The sequence below is a fragment of the Rhinolophus sinicus genome, chromosome 8, assembly GCF_057876585.1.
Source record: "Rhinolophus sinicus isolate RSI-liver-muscle chromosome 8, RSI-T2T, whole genome shotgun sequence".
NCBI lineage: Eukaryota > Metazoa > Chordata > Mammalia > Chiroptera > Rhinolophidae > Rhinolophus > Rhinolophus sinicus.
The window spans coordinates 41,462,787-41,488,507 of NC_142508.1; the positions used below are offsets into that span (position 1 = coordinate 41,462,787).

General features: G+C 50.0%; 1 protein-coding gene across 6 annotated transcripts in view; it reads left to right on the forward strand.

Annotated features, from left to right (window-relative positions):
* The first annotated feature begins 3,083 nt into the window (after positions 1-3,083).
* Positions 3,084-25,721, forward strand: part of ZNF180 (zinc finger protein 180) — a 38,006-nt gene continuing 15,368 nt past the window's right edge. For 2 of the 6 annotated variants that reach the window (XM_074314168.2, XM_088800114.1), the window contains exons 1-2: positions 20,388-20,543; positions 23,431-23,520. In XM_074314168.2, coding sequence (XP_074170269.2) covers positions 20,490-20,543; positions 23,431-23,520 — 144 coding nt within the window. In that variant the 5' untranslated portion in view covers positions 20,388-20,489. Of the gene's footprint in view, positions 3,320-5,504; positions 5,583-6,163; positions 6,443-6,906; positions 7,189-8,461; positions 8,741-11,520; positions 11,800-13,769; positions 13,885-14,093; positions 14,180-14,919; positions 14,982-15,352; positions 15,389-15,883; positions 16,007-17,984; positions 18,802-20,050; positions 20,306-20,387; positions 20,544-23,430; positions 23,521-25,721 lie in introns of those variants that run through there. The other 4 variants (XM_088800115.1, XM_074314170.2, XM_074314169.2 and 1 more) reach the window with 4 other exon arrangements.

The following is a 25,721-nucleotide window of genomic DNA, read 5'->3' on the forward strand; positions in this document are numbered from 1 at the left end:
CACAACTCCAGGGGATTGGATTCTGCCAACAACACGAATAAGCTTGGGAGCAGATTCTTCCCACAGCCGCTTCAGAAGAGGCCAGCTGGCGACAGACACATCGAGTTCAGTAGAGAAACCAGCTGAGCTAACCTGGACTTCTGGCCTGCAGAACTGTGAGATAAGGAATATGTGTTGTTTTAAGCCACCAGGTGTGTGGTCATTTAGTACAGATACATTTTATAGGAAATAAATAACTCATATCGTTATTTAAATGCAGGAAGCAGGGGATAGCTACTTGGGATCCTGCCTCCATTTTTTTTTTTTTTTTTCAGAAGTGGATTAATTTCCAGGAACCTCCAGACGTCTGTTTCACTCTCTCACCTCCTTCAAGTTGTTCTTGCTCAAAATTCTATGAGGTCTACTCAGATCACCCACTTCAGTCCTGCATACCGCATGCCCACCCTGACGCCCTGGTCCTGACCCCCCATGATACTCATCACGTTGTAACATCATAGAAAATTCAGTTATTGATCATGTATCTTGGAAGACAGCAGCCTTCCAAGAGGCACGGCCATCATCATCTCCATCTTACAGCAGAGGAAAGTGGCCACTTGCTCATTGTCTGTCTTCCTCCACTTCCCCCTTCCCTACATAAAAGGTCATTGCTTTTAGGGCAGAGATCTGTATTTGTTTCATTTGCTGGTGTGTCCTAAGCACCCAAAACAATGCCCAACACATACTAGGGCCAAATAAACTTTTGCTGAGTGAATGGCGGGGAGGGCAGCCAGAAGGAGGCATGTGGATTAGGAGGTCAGTCAAGGTCATGCGTGGGAAGACACGGCTTAGAACCAGCCTGCATGGCTGAGACTGTTAGGTGAGATGGGAAAGTGGGAAGGATCTGGGTTTATTTTCATTGGTTAGAAACAAAGTAGAAGTTGTGCTACAGGGAGGGGCCCAGAAAGTTCCTCTTTCTTGCTGGCTCACGAAAGCATGGAACCTGCCATGGGGAGGGAGGGTGGGTGGGTGGAAGTTTACGGAGAGAGAACCCTGCTCCCGTAGGAAGGGGCAGATTTGGGAAGTTCACTCCAGTGACGCTTGGTCCTCTTGGGTGGGGCAGAGGGTAGGGTGGGGAGGGGGATTGTGGGGTCACAGCCAAGAGTACAATTTTCAGACTCTTGCCCTCACATGGAAAGGTGCTGGCTCAGGTAGTAAATAGCTATCAACTGTGATTGGATGGCCATCAGCTGTGGCTAGTTGGCTGTCAGCTGTAACCAGTGAGCCACTGGCCACTAATATAACTGCTGTGACTACACTAGCAGAAAATGGGGGCTAGCAAGAAGATGGTGGCTGAGCTAGCAAGCACGGGTTGCAGTTAGCAGGGCGGATTGCAGCTAGCAAGGGGAGTCGGTTGGTTGGCAGGCAGAAAAGCAGACAGCAGGTTGCAGGTCCTGTGGCTCCAGCTTCCAGTGAGACTATAGTGGTATGACTCCCCTACCTATGGCTCCGTGGGTGTTCCTTTTTGGCCTCACCATATCCTGTGTTCTTGTGTGGGGAGCAGGACCAGAGACCCTGCATGACACCAACATTAACTCATTTGATCCTTGCAGCCAGTTTGTGAGGTGAGACTGTTTATCCCCCTTGAGAACACTGAAGCGTACAGGGGTGACGTCACTTCCTGACAAAACACAGCAAGGGTGGGGGACACGGAGAACTCAGACAGCAGCCTTCCAAGAGGCAAGCCCATCATCCTCTCCATCTTACAGCTGAGGAAAATGGCCACTTTGGAACTGATGTGCCCAACGCCACAGCATTAGCAATTGGAGGATCCAGGGTTTGAATCCCTGTAGTCTGGCTCCAGAGCCATTTGCTCAGCCTCATGCTTCATTGGAGCAGAAATGTAGTGACTGCCTGTGAAATGATTGGGACCCAACCTGGGGCAGCAAGTTAAGGCAGCTGGGCAAGCTGAGATCTTTTCCCCACTCTCCAAGGTGCCCCTCATGCCCTAAGCCATCGTTTTCGAGTTGTCTCAGCCTTGACTTGAACACCCCACCCTCCTACTTCCTCTGTTCTGGAGCCACATGAACTTCCTTCGGTGCCTCAAACTCAGCAACTTCTCACATGCTGCTCCCTCTGCCTCCCGGCCTCTCCCTGACTCACCCCTGCATCCTACAGGTCTCAGTTTTGATGTCCCCTCCTCCAGGAAGCCATCTCTCCATCCTCAGGCCAGGTCAGGCGCCCCCACTGTGCTCTCCCGCCCCCGCCCCGCCCACTGGTCACTGAACGGGGAAAGGTCTGCCTCCCTTTCTGGATGTGAGCTCATGAGGGAAAGGCTGGGGATGCCTTGGTCGCGGCCATGTCCCCAACAGCACTAGGCACAGGGATCAGCACAGAAGAGAAGTTCATGGACTTTGTTAAATGAATGAGCAAAGGGATGAATGAATATGTGGATTAATTGTAGTTCCCTGACCCAGGTGATTATGTTAAATCTTCTTGGTGTATGTGCTCCCAAAGACCAACAGCTTGTCTTGCCCACAGGGAATTAAACGGAAAAAAGCAACCCTCATATGTTGAACTTTACTATGTTCTCCAGCTCTCAGCTCAGATGTCCCCTCCTCCAGGGAGTCCTCACTGCTCCCTCCCCACAGGCTGGTTCAGGTACTCCCTGAGCTCTCCCGGCCCAGCTCAGTCTGTGCTTTTCACCTTTTGTTTATGACCAGGAATCCTTATCACAAGTGTTATTTCAGCTCATTTAATATTTCCAGGCTGCCTATGGTGAGCTTGGCACTGGACCTGATTTTATTAAGCTCTCAACAACCAGGAACCACCATTATTGTTTTTATTATTATCATTGCCATTGATCATCACGATCTCAGTTTCTGGTCCCTTTGACCATTCTCAAGTTGTCCTTCCTCGGCTCCCCTTCTCCCGGATTGCTCTGCATCCCAGAAAAGAGGTGGGGGGGGAGGGGTCTTAGGAAGAGGGGACATCATTCTCAAGGGGACCCAGGGCCAAAGGGCAGGGTTTTCTTTTTCCTTTTCCACCTTGCGGGAACCCCAGCGTTCCTGGGCTCCTGCTCTCTGGGCTGGGCAGAGGAAGGAAAGTGAGCCCTTTGGGTGGAGAGTGAAGGCAGGGCCAAAGTTCCTCCCCTGCCACCATCTGCAGTCTGTCCTGGGAGCTGCTGTCATCAAAGTGCCTGTGACTTTGCAGAGGGAAAGAGACAGGAGCTGGAGTGAGGACGGTGTGTGTGTGCAAGCCAGGGCACACTGAAGCCAGGTGCTAGGGGCCATGGGGCCCGCTGACTTATGGGGCCACCACTGGGCAGGAATCCTGTTCTCAGGTGAGTGCCCTGCTCCCCTTAGATGGGGGTGGGGGTGGAGGGTGGAGGGGTTGTGTGTGTGTGACCCAGAGAGAGATAAATAGAAGACAGCTGGAACATAACAGGCAGACAGGAGTGAGAGACAGGGGGAGGTTGTGCCAGCTCTGAGTGGCCAGGTCCCACATCAGGATGGGGATGGATGTGAAACTAATGCTTAAAGTATCTGAGGCAAAGAAATGATTTTACAATGTGTGGCATGCAGGGGGGAGGACTCAGCCTGGCTTTGCTGTGTGGCCCTGAGGCCAGCTCTTCCCTCTGGGAGGAGCTTCCTGTCTGACCCTGGTAGGCTGAAGGGGCTCTGGGGTCCTCCTGGGGGGGAGAGAGAGAGAGAGAAAGAGAGAGGAGAAAGAGAGGGCCTGTGTGTTTCTCTGCAAGGTTTGTTTCCTCCTGGTGCACAGAAGACAGGACCCTCTGGGGAGGAGGTGGGGGTGGGGGAGTGGGGAAGGGGCCAGATGAATGCTTTTCGCAAATGGAGATTGTTGACTGAACAATAACATCGACTAGGTAGTCTGTCACCAAAATAATTTATTCGGGAAAAGGAACTAGTACTGCAGCAGTGTGAGAACGTGCGGACCCAATGAGTCGCGTGCAATTCTGGCTGTATGCCAAGATGGAAGAGATGATAGATAGATAGATAGATAGATAGATAGATAGATAGATAGATAGATAGATAGATAGATAGATAGATAGATAGATAGATATCAGGGAAACAGGAGGTCATAACCATAGAGTTTTATGAAAAGTTAGGACCGTAGAGTTCAAGGAGCCCAGCTCTTCCCATAGACCTCCCAGACTGATTAGTTTCCTTAAAGTCCCAGTTCATCTTTATCAAGATTTACCTCTAACAAGTATGATGAGCCCACCATTGATGCTTTCACTCACATTTTTCATTTATCTTTACATGAGGCAGGAACTATTATTACCCCATTTTACAAGTGGGGGAACTGAGACTCACTTGCCCAGTAAATTGGCAAAGCTGGGCTTCAAACCCAGGCAGTCAGGCTCTGAGCCTGTGGACTTCACCTCTAAATCACCATTGGAGGCCGAAAATACAGACATAGGAAATAATAATAATAACGACTGAACACTTACTATGAACTGTTTTAAGCGTGTCACATCTGAAAACTCAGCAGACTTCACAAGAACTCGATGAACTAAGTTCTATTATTATCCCCATTTTGCAGTTGAAGACACTAGAGTCACAAAGAGAAAGCCCCTGGCCCGTGATAATAGAGGCAGTAGGTGTCAGAGTCCGTATTTGCTTCCAAATATCCTAACAGCCCATGCCCTTCACTCTGACTGAACAGGGAAGGGGGTGGTGCTTGGGCCAAATTGGGGTCTTCTGAGGGGTGGAGAGAAGCGTGGCTGCCAGCCTCTGGTAATTGGGCTGATGGGAAGGGTGAGGGGTGTGTCTTGGTAGCTGCACAGGAGCATGGCAGTTGGGGTTGGGGGTTCCCACCCATACCCCCAGTCTCTTCGAGCCTAAATAAAACTGCACAGAATGGCCAAGTGGAAACTGCGCACTCCTGGTATCTTGTTCCCCTTTCTCCCCTATGCAAGGGAAATGTCCACCTGAGGGCGGGTCTGAGGAAGTACCAAAGGTAAATTCTCCCACCAGTTATAATAGAACAAGTTCCCCTTTATCAGGGGTAAGTTCTGTGCCCATCCCTGGCTGATGGGAGGAATTACGCAGTGTTGAGAGCATAGCCTTTAGGGACTGGAAAGTCAGGTTCAAGTTTGGCTTCTGCCACTTACTATATGGACTTGGAAAGTGACTTCATTTCTCTGAGCAGTTGTTTCCCTCTGTGTGGAGTGGGGAGGCTGATCATGCATCTCCCCCAGAGTGAGCCTCACTGGAGAGAGCACAGTGACCCTCCGGCAGCCCAGTTACAGCTCGCCAGTATTCTTTATCACCCCACAACAACCCCAGGATTATACCCATTTTACAGCTGGGAAAAATGAGACTCAGAGAAGATTAAAAACATGCCACAAGTCACACAGCCAGTAAATAGCGAGTAGGAGTCAAGTCCCTAAGGATGGAGTGCCATGTCTGTGACCTCAGACCTCCCTCTACTTATGAAGACTGTAACTGGACACCCCCCAACCTACCTCTCCCTTCCTGAATGCCTCCTGTCTCCCCCACCAGCCTCACTTTTCACAGTGTGGAGTCTGCCAACTGCAGCCCATCTCATCCCTGATGCCCATCTGCTTAACACCATCCAAAGTGAGAAGGATGTTATTCTGTCTATGTTTGGGACCCCCTTGGATGCCCCAGACTCATGGAAGATGCAGAGATGTGGACACAGAAAACAAGGCTGTCATTCTCAAGCATCCATCGAGGTTCCATGTATACAAAGTCTTAACAGGATGAATCTGATGGGCCCAGCCAGGGTCTGACAACAACTGGTGGAATTGATTGTATTGGGGCAGGGATAAAAGGGTGGACTATGGCTGTCATGGCCGGGGGTGGGAAAGGTTGGCTAAGAAGCAGGTAGTAAGACATGGCTGGTACTGCTGTTATAAGCTTGATTCTCTTGGCAGCTGATATCAACTGACCCGCTGTCATGTCCCAGACCCTCTACTTTATTTATACAATCCTTTTTGTAATGAGGTTCAGAAAGGGGAAGTAAATTACCCAAGGTCACACCTAGAATGAGCAGTAGATCTAGCATTTGAGCCCAGCTGGGCATTGAGCTCATGTGTCTTCTGGTGATTCCAATCCATCCCTGACTCTCTGGATCTCTCTGTGACTATGTCTTGCTTGGTCTTCCTCTGTCTGTGTCTCACCTCTTTCTCCCTGTGCAGAAACGCTGGCCAAGCCCACCATTTCAGTCAGCCAGGGCATTGCCATAGAGCACAGAGAAAAGGTGACCTTCTACTGTGACACCAAGGACGTCAACATTACCATCCACTGGGTCTCCAACAACCGCCCCCTGGTGTTCCATGAGCGCCTGCAGCTGTCCCCGGATGGCAAGACCCTCACCATCCTCACGGTCCAGCGAGAGGACACCGGGAATTACCAATGTGAAGCCTGGGGTGCCCGCCAGATCCAGAGCAGTGATCCCACCTTCCTGATGGTGAACTGTGAGTCCCTTTCCATTCTCCCCAGTCCTTCACTGACACCCACTTCCCTGGGATCTCATTCAGTCTCCCAGCTTTAAATACCATCCAAACATGCACTGGTCTACCCTTGAACTCCAGATGTACAGCTCTTTGATGTCTCTACTTGGATTCTACTGGAAACACCCAACTTAACATATCTAAAACAGCTTCTTAACCTTTGGATGTTTGATCCACAATCTTGCCTGGGTCTAGGCAAGGAAAGAGCATTTGCGGACATGTTTAGATGTGTCTGTCTTCCCATCCTGCTTTATCCAGGGATAAGGCTGACATGTAATCTCCGTTAAACTCCTGCATCTCCTTTGTAATTGCTCCAGAGCTTGGGTGGGGAGAAGAGAAATATTAATATTTATTGGCCCCTGAAGTGCCCCTCAGAGAGAGCTGGTGCTGATGTTACTGTTATGTTACTATTGTGCTTGTCCTCTCAGATGGTCCTGACCCCATTGAAATCAAGTTGGAGTCTGGTGTACTCAGCGGAGAGGTGGTTGGGGTGATGGAGGGCTCCAACGTGACCTTCTCAGTGGAAGTGCAGTCTCACCCCTCTCCTGCCTTTTCCTGGTTTTTCCACAACGACTCCCTCCTGTCTCTTACCACGAGGACCTTCAGCATCCATGCCGTGTCCAGGGAACACGAGGGCACGTACAGGTGCTTGGTGTCCAACAGTGCCACCCACCTGTCCCTCTTGGCTGCTCTTAAAGTACGAGTCCTTGGTGAGTCTCTTTTCCCTGTCCCTCTGCTTTGTTCCTCTGAGAATCAGAGCTAAACCCATACCTGAGAGTTTGAGGAGGACCCGGAGCAGTAGCTGGTGGCAGAGCAGGGCTCCGGCCACACGGAAGGACCTGGCTCCTGGCGTGGCATGTCCTCCACAAGACCATGTTGGCTGTCTATGGGTTGTCCATTATTTGATTGTCTGGAAGTTGGAAGGTTGATTCTCTATCCATACAAACACTAACACAACGCTCACACATCCCATACACACATAGAGTCACACACACAAATTATAATCACATATGCACTGCACACTCACACGTGTGCACAATACACACAAGAGATACTACAACTCATACACATAACATACAATACCACAGGTACATGCCACACACACGCACACAAAACACACATAACATGCATACAACAGATATATACAACACACAATTCACAGTACATAACATATCTCAGACACACAACACATATACACACCATATACACAAACCCACAACACATACAAGTACATATAGTAATACACATTTGCATAACATATACAACACACATGACATACTACACATTAAACACAGACACACATATCTCACATACAGCACGTCTACAACAAACAAAATCACAACCATGACACACTCACATAAAATACATATACACACAACATATACACACAACACGCACATCACAGACACTCATTTTCATATACAACACACAAAACATTTTCATATGCAACATGAAAAATACCACTTATTCATTCAACACCCTCAACACATGCACACAACTGACACAATACACACACTCATTGTATACACATACTATACACACAACACAGTCGTATACATAGTATATACACGTACACCATACAACACATACACATAACATATACAATACCACAGACACACAACATACACTCACAGAAAAAATGTATAGACAATACACACTCACACACAAAGTGCATATGTACAACACCCATACCTCACAGTCACAAAACATAGACATACAACACACACATATACAACAGACACAAACTCACACACACAAAACACCACACACACATAAAACCCATAACATATTCATATAACTGTCACCCAGCATACACTCGTACACAAAAGCGTACACGTACCACCCACATAATACATCATACACACGGCACATACACTCACACACACCACTCGCGACACATACACCTACATCCTTGGAAAGCTCTGAGGGTCCCGCCTGGGGAAGGGTCGCTGAACCCTATCCTCTATCTCTCCCTCTTTCCAGAAAGACGGACCAAGCCTTGCATTGTGTCCCCAAGCCTGAATCTCCAGGAGAATGCCAGCTCCGTGGCCCTGACCTGTCAGACCACCCATGAGGGGGTTCGAGTCCAGTGGTTCCTGAAGGACCAGCTCCTCCTTCCCAGCAAGCACCTGGTGCTGTCAGCTGACAACAAGACCCTGGTCGTCCACAGCCTTGGGAGGAATGACACGGGGCCCTATGAGTGTGAGGTCTGGAACTGGGGCAGCTGGGCCCGAAGCAAGCCCTTCTGGCTGACCATCAGCTGTGAGTCACCCCAAGCCTGGACCTTCCTTTCCTCCCTTCCTGGCTTTAAGTTCTTCCTTCTAGCCATTTATTCCAGAATTATTGAATACCTGCTCTGTGCCAGGGATGTCTGGGTGATGGACAAGACAAAGCCCCTGCCCTCGCAGAGTTCATGTTCTAGTGGGTGAGACGGACCATAAACAGCTAAGCAAGGGGGATACACGGTGTGTCAGATGGGGCTAAGGCTAAGAGAACCATGCAGCAGGGAGAGCAGGACAGGGAGGGCTGGGAGGGGGGACGGTGTTGCAGTCTTAGCTGGGTGGTCGGGGGAGGCCTCCCTGAGGAGGTGGTGTTTGTGCAGAGACAGAAGGGGGGCAGGGAGTAAGCCCTGCAAGCAGCTAAGGGAAGCGAGTTCCATGGGGAGGGAACAGTGAGTGAGGTGGGACTGCACTTGGCATGTCAGAGGGCCCCAAGGAAGCCAAGGTAACGGAGAAGTGAATTAGGGGGAGAGTGGAACAGAAGAGCTCTGGAGGTGATAGGGTGGGGGCAGGTCGCGCAGGGCCTTATGGGCCAGGGTGAGGGCGCTGGGAGCCACAGAGGCTCTGGGCAGAGGAGGGAGAGCGGTCACGGGTCTCTCTGTTCTTTGTCTACGGGGTAGAAGCAGGAGAGAGGGAGGAGGTTATGGAAAGAGTTGTGTTTATCCGGGTCCTTTGAGACGCAGACCCCAAGGCGGGATTAAAATCCTCACAGGATTTTATTAGGGGAGTGCTCTTGTGTGAAAAAGTAGGGGAAACGCAGAAAGTCTCGGGGAGCCATCGGACATAGACGCAAGTCTGACCCGGAGTGAGGGAGAAAGGGAGGGAAGGTTGGGTGGAAGCGTATAGAATGCCGTGTAGTCTAAGGAACTTTGTCAACTCTGTCAGGAGACCCATGTCTCCCAGGAAGGCGTCTGCCTCAGTTTCCCCAACACATTCAGGTATTGGCAGGGCGCAACCCGCGGGAGGGCTGGGCGTGGATTTCGAAGCGCAGCCGCTGGACCCTTGGTCAATTAATCTCCAGCTATAGGCGGTCTGCAAGGCGCCCTCTGGTGGTGACCGACCACCATAATCCATCCAGAAATGGGGCAGGGCCAGGGTGGCAGCTGTGGGTGATGAGAAGTGATCCTACTATGGATGTATTTTGAGTATCGAGCTCAGAGGATTTGCTGCTGATTGACATGAGGGGCAAGAGAGAGGAAACAAGAAAGAGTCCAAGGTTTTTTGTCTGAGCTACTCAAAGAATGTAAAAGCCATGAGCTGAGGTGGAGAGGATTGGGGGAGAAGAGGTTTCTGCTAACACAGGGGTCTACTTTTATACACGTTACATAGCTGGGGAGATAGAGACAGGGGTTAAATATATTGCTTTGCTCCTTTTTCTCCTCCTCTGTTGCTCTCTCCGCTTTCTTTCCTACTTCAGCCATTAAACCAAACATATCTATTTAGTTCTCTCTGTGCTGAGCCGCACGTTGGGCACTTGATAATGGCCATAGCTTTCAGAGCTCACAGCCGACTCGGGATGGGGAGAGCAATGAGCAGGCAGAGAAAATACAGTGTGATCAGTGCTGCCACGGGACAAGAGGATTTGGGGAACCCCCGCAGGACACAGCAACAATTTCTGAAGTCTGGGGGCTGTAGGAAGGCTTAGCGTGAGAGGTGGTGTCTGTCATGAGAGCTGAAAGGACCAGTAAGTTAGGGAGGTGGAGCAGACTCAGGGGAGAGCATGCCAAAGAAGGAAGAGAGTATTGGGTGGCTTTGAGGTAAGAGGGACCATGAGAAGGATGGACTGTCACAGCAGGAGCTTATTCCTGGATGGAGCATAGTAGGTGTGGAGAGGTGAGTGGAGGGGCTGCAGGGGGCTGCAAGGGCCAGACTGTGAATGAGCTTGTCACCTATGGGCTTTGTCCCAAGGATACCGGGCAGCCATGGAGAGTTCTGAGCAAGGGAGGGAGAGTGTCAAGGTTATACTTGGGAAGATCCCTCTGGCTGCTGTGTGGAGGATTTGAGACCAGGATGGGGAGACCACGGTGGGTACAAATGAGGCGCCCTGGTGGCCCCGGGGTTAGGACGAGAAGAAACAAACAGATTCAAAGGATATTTAGGAGCGGGAAAGGGCAGAATTTTCCTCCTCTTCTGGAATGTGCCAACTAGAAACCCTTTTCATCCTTCTTTCCAGTTGTTCTTGTTAATTTAAATAAGACAAGACTCAGACTCTTAGTTTGCTTAAGAAAGCCTACAGCTTTTTCATTAGTTTCCTTCGTGTGTGGGAGGAGAGCCAAGTGCTCTTTCTTTACAAAGAAAATCCACAAGTGTTGAGAATACACAGATGGAAAATTAAATATTGTTACAGACCCATGTGTTGTTAAATAAGAAATTCCATCTGAATTATCAACTTTTTGGAAGTTAGGGGCTACGTTCATAGAACACAGCAACAGTTTCTGAAGCCTGGATGTCTTACGAGGCTCCTTTGTAAGAATTTGCTTTTTCAAGGGCAGGGGTTTTTATTTTGATTTTTTCCCCCACTTCATGTTGCAATCTATCAACCCATGCTAGGCAGCTAAGGAGGAAAGGGGGCATTTTCTATTTCCTATCTAGCTGAGGGTCCAGCAGTTAGAAGAGCCTTTGTTTTCCAGGGTATAACCTGAAATTATCTGAGTTAGAACTGAGAAAGGAAAAAAGGCAAAATGTCCAATGTGGAAGCGAACAGGGCAGAATAGGAAACTCGCCAGTGGAGGACAGGTGCATAACGTTTGGCTTTGCACACAGATGGCCCTGACCGAGTGGACATCACCATGGGGCCGGGGTCTGGGGTGGTCAGCGACGTCACGGCGGAGCTCAACTCCAGCTTGACCCTGCAGTGTCGGGCTGAGTCCCAGCCCAGTGCCGAGTACCGCTGGACCTTTGAGCACTCCACCACTGTGTATATGGGGGGAACGCTGACCATTGCGGCCCTGTCCTGGGAACACCAGGGGATCTACAACTGCACGGCCCTCAACCCTCTGACCCGCCTGACCCGCTCCACCTTGGTCCTGGTCAGAGTGGTAGGTGAGTCCTTCAGGTGTACCACCTTCCCCCGGGGTCCAAGTGGCTTTCCCCAATGCGGGTCCCGGAGATCTAGTCTTCCCTTACCATGGGCGAGGCTGTGGGAATGAGTGTACTGCGTGGGCAGGTTGCCAGTCCGAAGTCGGTCAATCCCAATCCCTAACGCTCAGGCCCTAGAACGTCTACTTCCTAGCTGCGTGCCCTGGAAAACTCTCCAGACTGCCCTGAGCCTCCATTTTCCCACCTGTAAATGGGGTTTGTGATGCCCACCTTTGTTGTTTAGAAGCACAGTGAGTCAGGAAGATAGCCAGTGAGAGAAGGAATGAGCTGGTAGGGGGATTCAGGAATTAATTATATTAATAGCAATTGGGTGTGACTGGCAGTGAGCGCCTGTATTTCTGTCTTATGTGCTTGAGAGGGCAACACAGTGTCCCTATTCGCCAGGGTTCACATCCTGGCTCCGATGCTTATTAGCTGTGTGACCTTAGGCATGCTACTTAACCTCTCTGGGCCTCCAATTCCTTGTCTGTTAAACAAACATAGTAATTATGCATATATATAAAACAGGTTTGTTGAAGATTAACCAACATTTGTAAAGTTCTATGGCAGTTCCTGGCATATTGTGTTTGTTAAACAAATAAAATTATTCTTTACTGAGCCTGTGGCACATGCCTGAAGCAAGTCTTTCTATATATAATACCAGCAAATATTTCTTGGGTGCTCTCTGCCTGCCAGCTATGAGGCCTGTTGGTATCTCCATCATACAGGAGAGACTGAGACCTAGAGACTCAAGTCCTGTCTCTAGGGTTTGAAACCAGGCTGGCTGCCTCAAGAGCAATGTTCTCAGTTGTCCACTCAGCAGAGACCCCATGTGGCTTCCCAAATGACCTCATTTAATCTTCAGAACAATCCCTTGGGCTTGTGAAGTCCGTCTGATAGATGGAGAAACAGAGGCTCAGAGGTGGTAGCAGTGAGTTCAGTTGACGCTCATGGGGGTGTTGTAGGATTTGAATGAGATCGTGTATGAAGGGCTCTTGGAGCTTAGAGCCAGGGGGATGGCAACTTCTATCACCACCACCACCACCACCACCACCATCACCACCACCATCACCTTTTATTGAGGCCCTACTATGTGTCAGGCACTGTACTGGTACCTTCACATGTGATCTCATTTAATCCACTCAAACACCTACAGGGTTATGAATCATTATGCTTGTTTGACATAGAAACATGGAGGCTCAGAGAATGAAACTAAGAATCCCTGAGGCATCCAGGAAGCCCCCTCCCAAAGAAGAACCTGTTCCTCATACCCCTGACCCTTGTGACTGCCTTCTCAGTACTGGTGGCTGGACTTTACCCTTTTGAGAATGGCTCTGGGCAGAAGCAGGATGGGCAAACAGCAGGCCACTGTCATGACAACAACTGCCATTTATTAATCAATCACCTCCTGTGTGCCCAGCGTTAACATTCATGACCCCGTTTCGTCTTCACAACAGCCCTGTGCAGTGGGTACAATTTCCCTCACTTTGCCGTTGAGGAGATGAGAAGACTCAGAAAGGGAAGCTCCTTGTCCATGGTCATAGGACCCCAGGGAGTCACTTGGAATAAAGCCAGGTTTCTGCTTGTCAAAGCCCTTTCCTCTGAAAGCCATATTGGATCCATCATCCTAAGCAATATCATCATTACACCAAGACAAGCATAGGAAATAGGCCTTATTATCCCCATTTTATAGTAGAGACAACTGAAGCACAGAGAGGGTAAGTAGCATGGTCAAGGTCACACAGCTGAGATGTGAACCTAGGCCGTTTGACTCCAGCTATCATGCTACTACCAAACTGCTGTCTCCCAGTGATTGGAAAACCAGTGCTCATCAAATGAATTGGAGGTGAAGCCACAAGCTTGGGAATGGGGCTGGGGACAGGGATGAGGATGTGTCAGGCCTGGGTTCTGATTCTCTCTCTCTCCTTACCCAGATTCCCAGTCGTCCTGGTCTGCAGGGGCCATCGCCGGCATTACCATTGGGATCCTGACTGTCATTGTCCTGTCCACAGGGCTGGGCTGTTTCCTCTACATCATACATATTGGATGGTAACCCTGGGAATGGGGTAGGGGGTGTGTGGCTTGCAGGGGTCCTGCCTGTTTGAGTGTTGCTGACCATGGTGCTGAGCTGTGTCTGTGGCACATAGAGAATTCAGAGGGTTTGGGGCATTGCCCAAGAACAGACATGGGACATAGGCAGAGTGTGTGGAGATGGGAAAGACTAGATACACAGAAGTATGAGGGCTTTGGTGTTTCAGGCCGTCAAAGGAAACAGCAGAAGGCCCCATCCATGAGGCCACGACACCCACCTCTGAGAAGGAGCATGCTGGAGAGCTCAGTTCCGGTAAGTGACCTCGTAGCTGATGCCCAGTAAAGAGGTAAGGGGTGGGGAAAAGGCGGGTCCTGTGAGCCCAGGCCTCTAGTCCCAGCTTTGCCACCAGGTCCCATGTTATCGTGGGTAAACCCTGCTTTCTCCAACCCTCAGTGTCCCTATCTGGAAAATGGATGAGATAGGAGAAAAGAACTCTGAGGAGTTCTGCCTGTTCCCAAAGCCATAGCAAAAATAGGGCATTGAGCTGCCATTCTCTCCTCCTTTACTCTCAGAAAACTTTGTTAATTGATGGCTGAATCCCAAATCAGCCTTGTAATCCATCTCAGCACAGTGCCCCAGACACCCTCTACTGATGCATAAGAGTTGACCAAAAGCGAAGTGAAATGTCTTTGCCATCTCTGGCCTAGGATTCTGCAAGGATGAGCCTCACGAGATGGAAGTCCTCTAGAGATTGTCCAATCCAGCTCAATCTTACAAAAAGGAAAACCAAGGCCAGGAAGGATAAAGGATAACCCCACACTACCGGGGACCCACTGGCAGAGCGGGGGCTAGGTGTTAGATTTCTGTCTTCATCCATGTCATCAAATAGCCTTATTTTACCCATAACTTGTTGGAGATGTGATTGGGAGTCCTGGGGAGAAAGGAAGGAAGGTTTCTGCCATCTCCTTTCTGGGTAAGAGTGACCTGGAAAAACAACCCTTCCCGCATATTGCTCCTAACTCCATCGTGGGACTGGCTTTCACTTTCTCTAGACTGGCCGAGGCTTGTGTATGCCAATATACCTGAACCTCAGGGACAGGTCAGAGTCAAAAAGGTGGGTGATGCTCCAGAGGGACCCTCCCTGCTATCCCGACTGTCTGGCCCTTCCCCAGACCAATAGGGCTTTTCCAGTCCTATTTCTTGGGCTGAGGGGAGTCGGGCATGTTCTCTTGAGCATACCCAGTGCCAGTTGGGTCTTTCTGCATTTTGCTTTCTGCCTTCTTTGGTGATCCCAAGACCCTCCCTGGCTTTTCCATCTCTTCTCTTTGTCTTCTTATTCTTCAATGTGACAATACCTAACCTTGAACCCCTCTGGGAATTAGAAGGGCTGTAAGTCCTTCTGAGGTCAATGCTATTTCTAAGAATTTCTGGGAGTGCCCCCCATTCCAAGCCCCAAGCCCTCTTCACTTCTTTCTTTGCCTCCAGATGCTGCCACCAGACCCCCCTGAGCAGTTTTATGAGGTATGTTGCCTCTGCTGGGTTTGATTATAGAAGCTGCAGAGGGACTACAATCCTAGAATTTTATATTTGACACGTCTGAGAAACCATCTTGTCTAAATCGTTATTGTGCATTGCAGGGCAAGGATGGGGAGGAAGTGGCCCATGGCTGCACAAGAACCTGGGTCATATTCTAGGACTCTGGCTCCTATTATGTGTTCCTTCCACCTCCAGGGCTTGGAAGTGGAATGCAAATGAGTTGGCACTGGCCTAGCATGTGTGGGGTGCAAAGGAAGTTTTGGAGAAGTTGTAGAGGTAGCCAGGTGAAAGGAAAGAGTTCTGAGCCAGGGGCAGGGACCTGGGTCCTCACCCTACTTCTGCTTCTGATTCTTTGTGAGAACCTGGGTGAATCTCTTCCTCTCCGGGTCTCTGAAGAATACAAGTTAGCATTTTCCAGATGCTGTGATCCTAAGCAACCTGTGCCTGTGGACCCTGACCTACCTCTCTGCTCACTTGCAGAAGGAGCTGCCTTCAGAAACCCCTGGGGGCTATTCTCACAGCCCCACCAAGCCATTGCCCAAACTTACATTGCATCCATCAGTCCCCACGCTACCAAAAGGAAACATGGAGTCAAACTATGAGGTATTTGTATGTCACACAGAATCATCGGAGAGGTTGAGAGCTGTCACCAATCTGCTTTTTCCTCCTTGCTGAAGAACCTGTTAAGCTATCGAGAGAATTTCCCTTTAAAAACCTTTTCAATTCCATGTCACCCATTTCCATCCCATCACTTTATTTCATTTCCAGTCTTTTCCTTCCCATCCCATTTCATTCCTGTTCTTTTCATCTATACATTTAGCCCAGTCCATCTACTCTATTTCCTACCCACTCAGTGCTTCTCTATCCAATGTCCCTGTTTACATTTATTTTCATTTGATTGGCTTTCATTTCACACCACTGCATTCCACTTCTCATGCTATGGATTTCTTCTCCATTCGCTTCCTTTTCTCTCCATTTCCTTCCATTTCCTTCTTTCTTTTCCCTGCATTGTCCCGTTCCCTGTTATTCCAGCAGGCAGATCAATTACCATGGAGGATAAATTAGAGGCTGGCATACTGTAGCCCAATTGACATGAACCATTCTCGAAAGACGTGAATGTCCTATGCATCTTAGTCAGGGATTTTTAATAAGAAAGACAAACCCTCTGAAAGTAGTTCAGATAAAACAGGGATTGATGGGGGGAACATCGGGGCATCTCAGATAACTCAATTTTAGAAATTCCTTGTGAGTCCCATGGGGACTAGAAGGTTATCAGGAAGATGTCCTCTCTTACGTGGTTGCTCACTTTTTCTGATCTATGAATTTGTTCCATTCTTCTCAGTCCAGATTGAATTCCTATGTAAGTTGCCTGGTTTTTCCTCCTCTATAACTTCAGATTATAAATAACAACACCCTCTACTACTATTTAAGGGTTTCTAGGTTCAGATTCCCCAGAGGAGAATCAGACTGGCTCAAGCCTTTGTACGGGTTGTGTTTAGGTTTGTCAGCTCTCCAATCGGCTATAAACTGATACAAACTTAACCTCCTAGGTCCCTTTTTTTAATGAGGTCTCGCGAGGGGAGCCATATTTGTTTCCCTTTATCAGTAGAGCAAGCTCTTCTTAGAAATCTCACTCACCAAACTTCCTCTTATGTGCCTTTGGCCAGAAAGCTGTCCCATGGTATTCCTTGTTACTAGGAAGGCTGAGAAAGTGAGGTGCAATCCTTCCCAGTCTCTTCAATAGAAGCAGGCAAGGGGGAGACGATAAGGGGAAAGGTGTCAGGACTGCCAATTCAGTGTCTGCTGTATTCTGGAGGGATGACAAGGAGCAAACCATGCAAAGGGTCTGGAGTGGGACATTCCAAGTGGAGGGGCATCAAGTCAAAAGGCCCTGAGGCGGGTGTATTAGTGATCTGTTGCTGCATAACAAATTTCCATAAACTTAACAGATTAAAGCAATATACATTTATTACCTCACAGTTTCTATGGGTCAGGAGTCCAGGCACTGCTTAGATGGGTCTTCTGCAAGGCTGTAATCGAGGTGTTAGCCAAGGCTCAGGTCTCATCTGAGGCTTGACTGGGGAAGGATCCACTCCCAAGCTCAGCCTTCAGTTCCCTGCAGGCTGTCATAACGAGGGCCTCAGTTTCTTACTGGCTGTCAGCTGGAGGCCACCCTCAGCCCTGTGCCATGTGGGCCTCTCCAGAGACAGCTCACAACACTGCATCTTGCTTCTTTAAGCCAAGACAGAAGTCACGATCTTACACAGCAGAATCACATACATACAATCATGGTAGAGGCAAGTCACAGGTCTCCCTCAAGGGGAGGGGCATAACATAAGGGCATGAGTACCAGGAGGTGGGGATTACGGAGGCCACCGTAGAGCCTACCCTCCACAGGGGGGATATGCATGAAACAGAGAGGTGCCAGCCTGACTGACATGCAGTGAAAAAGGAGGAAGCTCTCTGGAATTTCCGAGGGTGGGGAAGGAGAGTGCTAGAGTGCTTGGGCCCTGAACTACAGCAAAGATAGCAGGAGGGCCCAACCAGAAAATGCAACTCACCTTTTCTCCTTCTGTCACAGGTGCTTGTGAACCCAGCAGGCAACATTTACTGCCAAATGAAGCCCTCCGTCTAATAGAAGCAGTGATCTTTTTTTCCAGAAGTTCTAGAGAAACCATGCTTAATCACATATCCAATGACATTTATTTGGTGCATATTATATTCTTGCCACTCTTTGTAGACCTTGTGACATTTTGCTTCAATGTGTTGTTCAGGCTTTGGACCCTAGATCTCACCAAACTTTAGGCTTTTGAGTTATATTTCCTTAAAATCAATAGAAACAGGGAGAAAGCAACCAAGAATTAGAGGGCCAAGGTTCGAGACCCAGCAGCTGGGGGTGCCATAGACACATCACAAGACGGACAAACACTGTTGATGGACACAGCAGCCATGGTGTGAGCCAGCCAGAGATCTTAGGCTTTTAATATTGTCTTGAAAATGGTAGCCAATGCAATCCAACATGAAAGGGACTATCTGGCTTAAAATACTGATAAGAAGAGATGAAATTATTATCTGTAGAGAATTATCTCACTAGAAAAACCAAGAGAATCAAATTAAGAATTCATAACCTTTCAGTAGGTTAAACAGATACACAATAAATATATTTTTAAAAATCAACCACAAATAACCAGTTATAAGAAACTTTGGGATTAGAGATTAGATTTCAAATCACAATAACTTTTTGTCATTGTTTAAGGTCAGAATTAATGTGAGGAAAACTATAGGAGTGCTTTGACAGCATTTTTTAAAAGCTTTAAAATACCATATTTTCATACAGCAGGGCCCCAATTTTCTGCTTCATCTCTGGTGGTGGAAATAAATATCACAATTTCCTCAGAGTGATTGGGCTGGTTAATGAGCTGTTGGATGTTAAAGTGTTTAACAAAGAGCCAGGGACATTTATTTATTCAAAAACAAATATTTATTAAGCATCTATTATGTGCCAGGTACTTTTGGTGCTGGGGATACAGCAGTAATCAAAATAGATATAAATCCTTTCCCTTATGGAGTTCACAGTCCAGTGGTGAAGGCAGATGGAGAATAGACCAAATAAATACCTAAAATATATAGTGTATTAGATAAAGTTCTCCGGAGGAAAAATAAAGATGAGGTGGGAGGCAGGAATTATGTGGGGAGTGAAGGGTTTGTTTGCAAGTTTACCGTGTTTCCCCGAAAATACGACCTAGCTGGACAATCAGCTCTAATGCGTCTTTTCGAGCAAAAATTTATATAAGACCCGGTCTTATTTTAATATATTAAAACAAGACTGGGTATAATATAATACAATATAACATATATACCAGTTCTTATATAAGACCGGGTCTTATATTAATATTTGCTCCAAAAGACACATGAGAGCTGATTGCCCGGCTAGGTCTTATTTTCGGGGAAACGCTGTACAGTACAAGGATGGTGAGGGAATGCCTCATGAAAAGGTGACATCCGCTCAAAGACCAGAGGGATGGGGGGATCCTCAGAGGAGAGGCCTGCTAGGCAGCACCAACAGCACATGCAGAGGTCCCGAGGTGGGAGCAAGCTTGAGTTATTGGAGAAGATGGAAAGGCCAGCATTGCTGGAGCTGAGCCAGGAAAACGTTCAGGAGATAAAGGCAAAGGGAAGGAGTACAAAAAAATTTAAAGGGCTTGATAGGAGCTCCCTGGACTGTATGACGGGCTTGTAGCAAGTATATTTGGCCTTGAGGACGAAGGAGACGGTGCGCGCCAAGCTTCTGACAAGGCAGCAGATGCCCGGGAGGGGTTCTCGCTGTTTCCATTGGATCCCGTTTCCACCGCCACTCCTGGGACTCAATTCGGGTCCAGGGCCATCCTTTCCCAAGTCAGCCACTCCCTACGCAACGGTCCTCGGCCTTGGCCTCTCGGTCCCGCTATTCGTCTTGGTGGTCCACACAAATTCGGACACACACAGTCGCAGCCCCCAGCCGGGACTCCGAACTGCCCCCTTCCAGTATAACCGAGTCGCCTCTCCCACCTCCCCTGAGGCGCTGAAACCCCTCCCAATCGCCACTCGCGCAGCCGAGGCTTCTGGGAATTGTAGTTTCGAATTCCCGAGTCCAAACGCACTTCCGGGTTCGGCCACTAGCGCAGCCATTGTCCCCCGCGCGCGGACGCTTGCTGTCGCCGCGTACCTCGGCCCTTCGGTGGTTAACCCCACTGGCCTTGCGGATGCTGAGTCCCCAGAAGGGGGCCGAACTAACTTAACCCGAACCTGTCTCGTGTAGAGTCGGGACAGAGGGTTGCTTCACCGAGGTCGTCCTGCCGCAGAGCCGGGCTGGACACGGGCTGGGACAGGCCTGGCCTGGGTGGCGAGCCCGTGGACACCCAGGTTGGTGAGGGGCGGGGCAGCACTGGGTGTCCCATGCACGCATGCGCAAGGTCTAGGCAGGAAGCTGGGTTGGGAGTGTGGGTGGGCGATCCGGGACCTGCGCGGGCGGCGCTTCAACTTCGGGTCATCGAAGTTGGTGGAGATATTAGTGCAGCTGCAGAGTCCGGGACTGGGCTCTGCGCGCATGCGCGGGTGCTTGGTCAGGTGGCGCTCTTGTTCCGGTGCTGAGGATGCCCAGGTTGGTGGGAGATAGTGGGCCATGTGCACAGGTTTGCAGGAGGACCTGAGAACCTCGCCCCTCCGCATACAAGGCTGGCCCTGTTTAGTGTGCGACCTGAGGAACACTTGGTTGATGGACTACTCGGTTGCAGATTCGGGTTCCTGGAGGAGAGAGTCTGTGTCCTTGTCCCTATACTCTCGAGCAGGTGTTTGAGTAGGAAGCAGAAGGTGGGAGGTGAGATTCTGGGAAATTGGCTCTGGGACTTGTAGCAGACACTGCTCTCTTCGCAGGCCTGGGGGCTCCCTGGGTAGTGGAGACACCAGGTGGGAGTTGCAGATTTTTGGCCGGGAGAGGCAGTGCTGCTTGGGCGAGCTCTCGGTGGGAATGGGTGATGGACTGCAGGCTCCCAGGTTGAAGGAGGGACCAGGGCCGAGAGGCAGGTTCTAAGCAGAGCGCTTCCTGTACTTGCTGAGGGTGTCTGATTGGGAAGCAGGAACTTGGACTGGTAATTCTGGGACCCATGGAGGAGAGTGCGGAGCCCTAGGGCATTCAGGTTTGGTGGAGATGCTGGGTTGGAGGTACAGAATGTGAGCCCAGGCAGGACAGCTGTTCGGGGAGGAAGCAGGAGCTGCCGGCATGGTTATGAAGTACATGTTCCCAGGACTTTTGCTCAGGGCCTACTGTGCAGACATTAGCAAGCCCAGGTTGGTGGAGGAACACAGTCTGGGCTGCCGGTTTGGACCGGGAAGGCATCCAGGTGCTCACGTTTGGGCAGGAGGAAGTGGAAGGTCCTGGTTCCCATAGAAGCTGGTCTGTCATGGGCTTGACAACCCCTAAGCGAGTGCCCAAGTCCTGGGGCTGATTCTGGAGTTCTGTGTTCAAGCTACTGTTTGGGTGTCCGATGTTTTGGTGGCAAGCAGGCAGTGGATGCAAGGGACCCCACGGAGCTTGTGGGTGCCTTGTGGGTCTCAGGCAGGTTGAGGCACAGAGTAGGAGATACAGATTCTCATCTCAAGAGCAGGGACTACACGAGACCCACAGTCTGGATGCAGGCTCTTGGCATGAGCCTACTCTGTGTCTGCCAGCAAGAGGGGGAGCCGGGGCGGTGGCCCCTGTGCATTGGCTGCTGGAGTAGAGGCTTAGTTTGGAGCTGCAGGTTCTGGTGCTGGGGGGTGCTGGGCTGCTCCATCTGCACTCTGCATATGCGCTGGCATTTGGGCAGATGGGGCGGAATGGGCAGCCCTAGGACCCTGGTACTGCCTGAGAACACCCAGGTGGGTGGAGGAGGCAGCTGCAGACTCTGGGCTGCAGACGGGTAGGGCTGCACCAGGTTTCTCTGTGCACATTCACAAGTGTTTGGGTGAGAAACAAGAGGCTGAGGTGGGTATTAGGCAGAGGGTGCTGAGGTCTTTGTGCAGACAGTGCCCCAATCACAGCGTGATGATGCCCAGGTGGAAAGCCAGGGTCTCCTGTGCTGCACGGGCCCAGGAAGGTGTTTGGGCAGGAATCTGGGCAGGAATGGCTCAAGTAGGGGCCATGGAGGTTGGTTTGAGTGGGGGTTCAAGGTACAGCTGCATTGTGACCCACACTGTACTGTTTGAGTGAGAATCCAGTGGGAGTGAGGGGGTGCGTAGGGTGGGATTTACCAGGGGTTGTTCTAGTCTCCAACTCAGAAACATCTACCTTGTTTCCCCGAAAATAAGACCTAGCCGGACCATCAACTCTAATGCGTCTTTTGGAGCAAAAATATAAGACCCGGTATTAATATTATATTATGTTGTTATGTTATGTTATGTTTTATATTATGTTATGTTATAGCATATTATACCCTGTCTTATGTTATATTAATATAAGATCGGTCTTATATGAATTTTTGCTCCAAAAGACGTGTTAGAGCTGATGGTCCGGCTAGGTCTTATTTTCGGGGAAACAGTAGTTGGTACAAAGATAACTGAGGTACACATCCTGGGCCTGGGAGGGGCTGGCATGTGCTGGAGTTTGTCCGGAGCCTCCCAGTGCCATGCTGATGCCAGTTCAGGCCAGAGGACACCAGGTGGGTGGAGGGACTAGGTCACAGCTACAAATTCAGGGCCCAGGAAGGCTTTGGGTGCAGCTGAGCTCTGTGCATATGTTTGGCTGTTTGAGCAGGAAGTGGGAGGCAATCGGTGACAGGTTGCTGGAGTCAGGTCTGTATCTCAAGCTTCTTGAGAGCTGGGAGCTGTATCTCAAGCTTCCTGCGTTTAGCCAGGGAGTGTAATTCGGGGCGTGAACCCCAGACCCCTGCTGCTTGCGGGAGGAAGAGACTGAAGATTTCAGGTTGGGGAGGAAGGGGTGCACACTAGGGGGTCCTGGGTGTGCTGGGTGTGGGGATCTCAGGACCCAGTGGGGTAGGGAGGAACTGATTTGTGCTGCAGACTGTGGTGGTGGGTGAAGGCTGCCTTTGGGTAGGTAGTTTGGAGGCCCGAGGCTGTGGAGGAACCAGGATGGTGATGCACAGTCTTGGCCTGGGAAGGGACCAAGGGACTCCAGGAGCATGCACAGCTATCTGGGCCGGAACCTGGGCAGGAACCTCTAGAACAGGGGTGTCAAAACTGCGTCCCACGGGCCAACTGTGGCCTGCAATCCATTGTTAATTGGCCCGCAGCAAATTCCAAAAATATATTTAGTTTACTTAAATAAACCAGGTAAAGCAATACATACTTCACCTCGAGTGAGTGGCCCGGCTGTTTGTGTATTTTACCGCATATGGCCCTTGGTAAAAAACATTGAAAAAAGTTTGGACACCCCTGCTCTAGAAGCACACTTGTCATGGGGAGTGCATCCCAGAAGCGGAGACTCATCCAGGGAGAGGATGCCGCAGGGGAGCTGCACGAGGATGCTGTACTCAGGGCTTCTCCCCTTGCAGCTCAGGACCTCAGGCCCTTGCCCGTGCCTGGAGGAGAGCATGGAAGAGCGGGATGAGAAGCCCCCAGAGCCCCTGAAGGCCTGTGCGCAGGTGAGTGAGCTCCCCTTCCCCCGAGAGACCCAGCGCTTACTCCCACCCAGGCCCCACATCTGACCCCCAGGCTTGGGAGGCTTTTCGGGCTTTCTTTGCAGTGTTTGGGGGCCTTTTGATCCCTCCTGACCGGCAGGCTTCTAACACACACTGTACATTTAATGAGGCTCCCTGCCTTTCCTCGCCCGTTTAACACAGGTGTGTCTTTCTGGGAGGAATTTGGCATCCTGTATCAAAAGCCCTTAGAGTTTGGATTCCCCTCTGGCCAGCCACTCACAGCGTTGCTTGAGAAAGAGCGCTTGGAAAGGGTGTTGGTGAATGTGCAATGCGAGAGGCGAGTTCACTGAGTTATCTAGTAAGACCCTGAAATTGGGCGAGACCACAAATTTCCTAGCAGTATTTTCTGAAGACATTTAATTTCTTAAAAATGTGACATTGGAATTTCGCCTTCTTCCTGTACAATTCCATCCTGAAGCCATGAGGTGGGGCAGAGCTAGGTAGGCGTCTGCATTTGAGGGGGGGCTCCCAGCTGTGGGGTGTCATGGCCTGATCAGGGTGAGGAGGGCGTCCATGTGTGGGGGCATGAAAGATCAAGTGGGCTGCGGAAGGTGGCATCGGGAGTCAGAGCCCACGTGGGGTGAGGTAAGTGTCCATACAGGGGAGGGGATCTGGCTTGGGGTGACAAGGCCAGAGCAGGTGAAAAGGGCACCCACAGAGGGGGTGCCCCTGTATGGGCAGCCCAAGTGCAGAGCGGATGTCCATGCAAAGGCTGGTCCAGCAGGGGTGTCGGAGCCAGCGCAGGTGACACGTGCACCTTGTTGGCAGTGGGGCGCATCCTGGTGTGGCGTGTCCTAGCCTGAGCAGGTGGAGGGCATCCACGCCGGAGGGCATGGTGTGGGGTATCAGAGCCCAAGCAGGATGTCGAGGGCATCACGAGGAGTCCAAGTCCAAGTGGCACGAGAGTGATTCCATGAGAAGAAGCCCCCTGGCCTGCAGAGTCAGAGCCCAAGCAGGGTGCCGAGGGTCCCTTGGCAGAGGGTGGCCTCCAGTAGGGCCTCCGAGTCCAGGTGAGCCGAGGAGAATCCGTGTGGGAGAAGGGGTGGTAGTGGAGATGGGAGATTAGTTGCTTACAGGGGGCTTGATCAGGTAAGTAGATGTAACGGGTCATGGGAGCCAGGGCTCACCCTCAGACATGGGAAGAGAACACTGGGATGAACTGTGGTGTTCGTGGGCACTGGAGGGATGGCTCATGGTTTTCAGCATATGTGTGTGTAGGAACAGACAGAGGTGTGTGTGTGTGTGTGTGTGTGTGTGTGTGTGTGTGTGTGTACAGGCACACACCCATCCACTCCTTATCTCTGTCCACTCTGAAGGACTGGGCACAGTGACATTCTGATACCAATGTACATACCTGGTGCCCAAATTTCAACTTCTAAATGCATGCCACAGGTTTTACGGGTTTACTGTTCATGGATATTTGCTGTTCAAGTGTTTTGCTGTTACAAATAGCACTGCAGTAAATGTTTTGGTATATGGTTCCTTGTACACATGTGCAAGAGTTTTCAAGGGAGTTATGCGAGCATAAATTTATATTCACATCTTTATCAAAACTACAGGTGCAATGCGTTTTGATGTGATCCTTGGATTTCTACTTTAAGCGAGTGACTTTGGGTGTTCCCTGGAAATCTTAACGGTCCTTTCCCCCTTTTCTTGTATGCCATACAACTAAATCAGCAATCTGTTCGTTATAATTTTTACTTTCATCACATATGTGTTGACTGCCTGACCATTATAAGGCCCTGTGTGAGGTGCTGGGGAGAAAGATGATTTAGTTCTCACAGGCGGAAATGCACGCCTTATCTATTCTAAGGCTACGTAGGAAAAGCAAAAACAGCTTCCTTCTTATATGAGTTTTCTGTGGTTGCATACCCCAAAACTTAGCAGCTTAAAACAACCAACATGTGTTATCTCATACAATTTCTGAGGGTCAGGAATTGGGGAGCAATTTTCTGGAGTTGAGGGTCTCTGATGAGGGTACAGTAAGTTGTTGGCTGGGCTGCTGCCAGCGCAGGAGGACCCACTTGCAAGCTCACTCACTCACTTGGCTGTTGGTGAGAGACCTCAATTCCGTACCATGTAGCGCTCTCTCCAGGGTTGAACACAGCAGCTGGTTTCTCCCAGAGCAAATAAATGATCTGGGG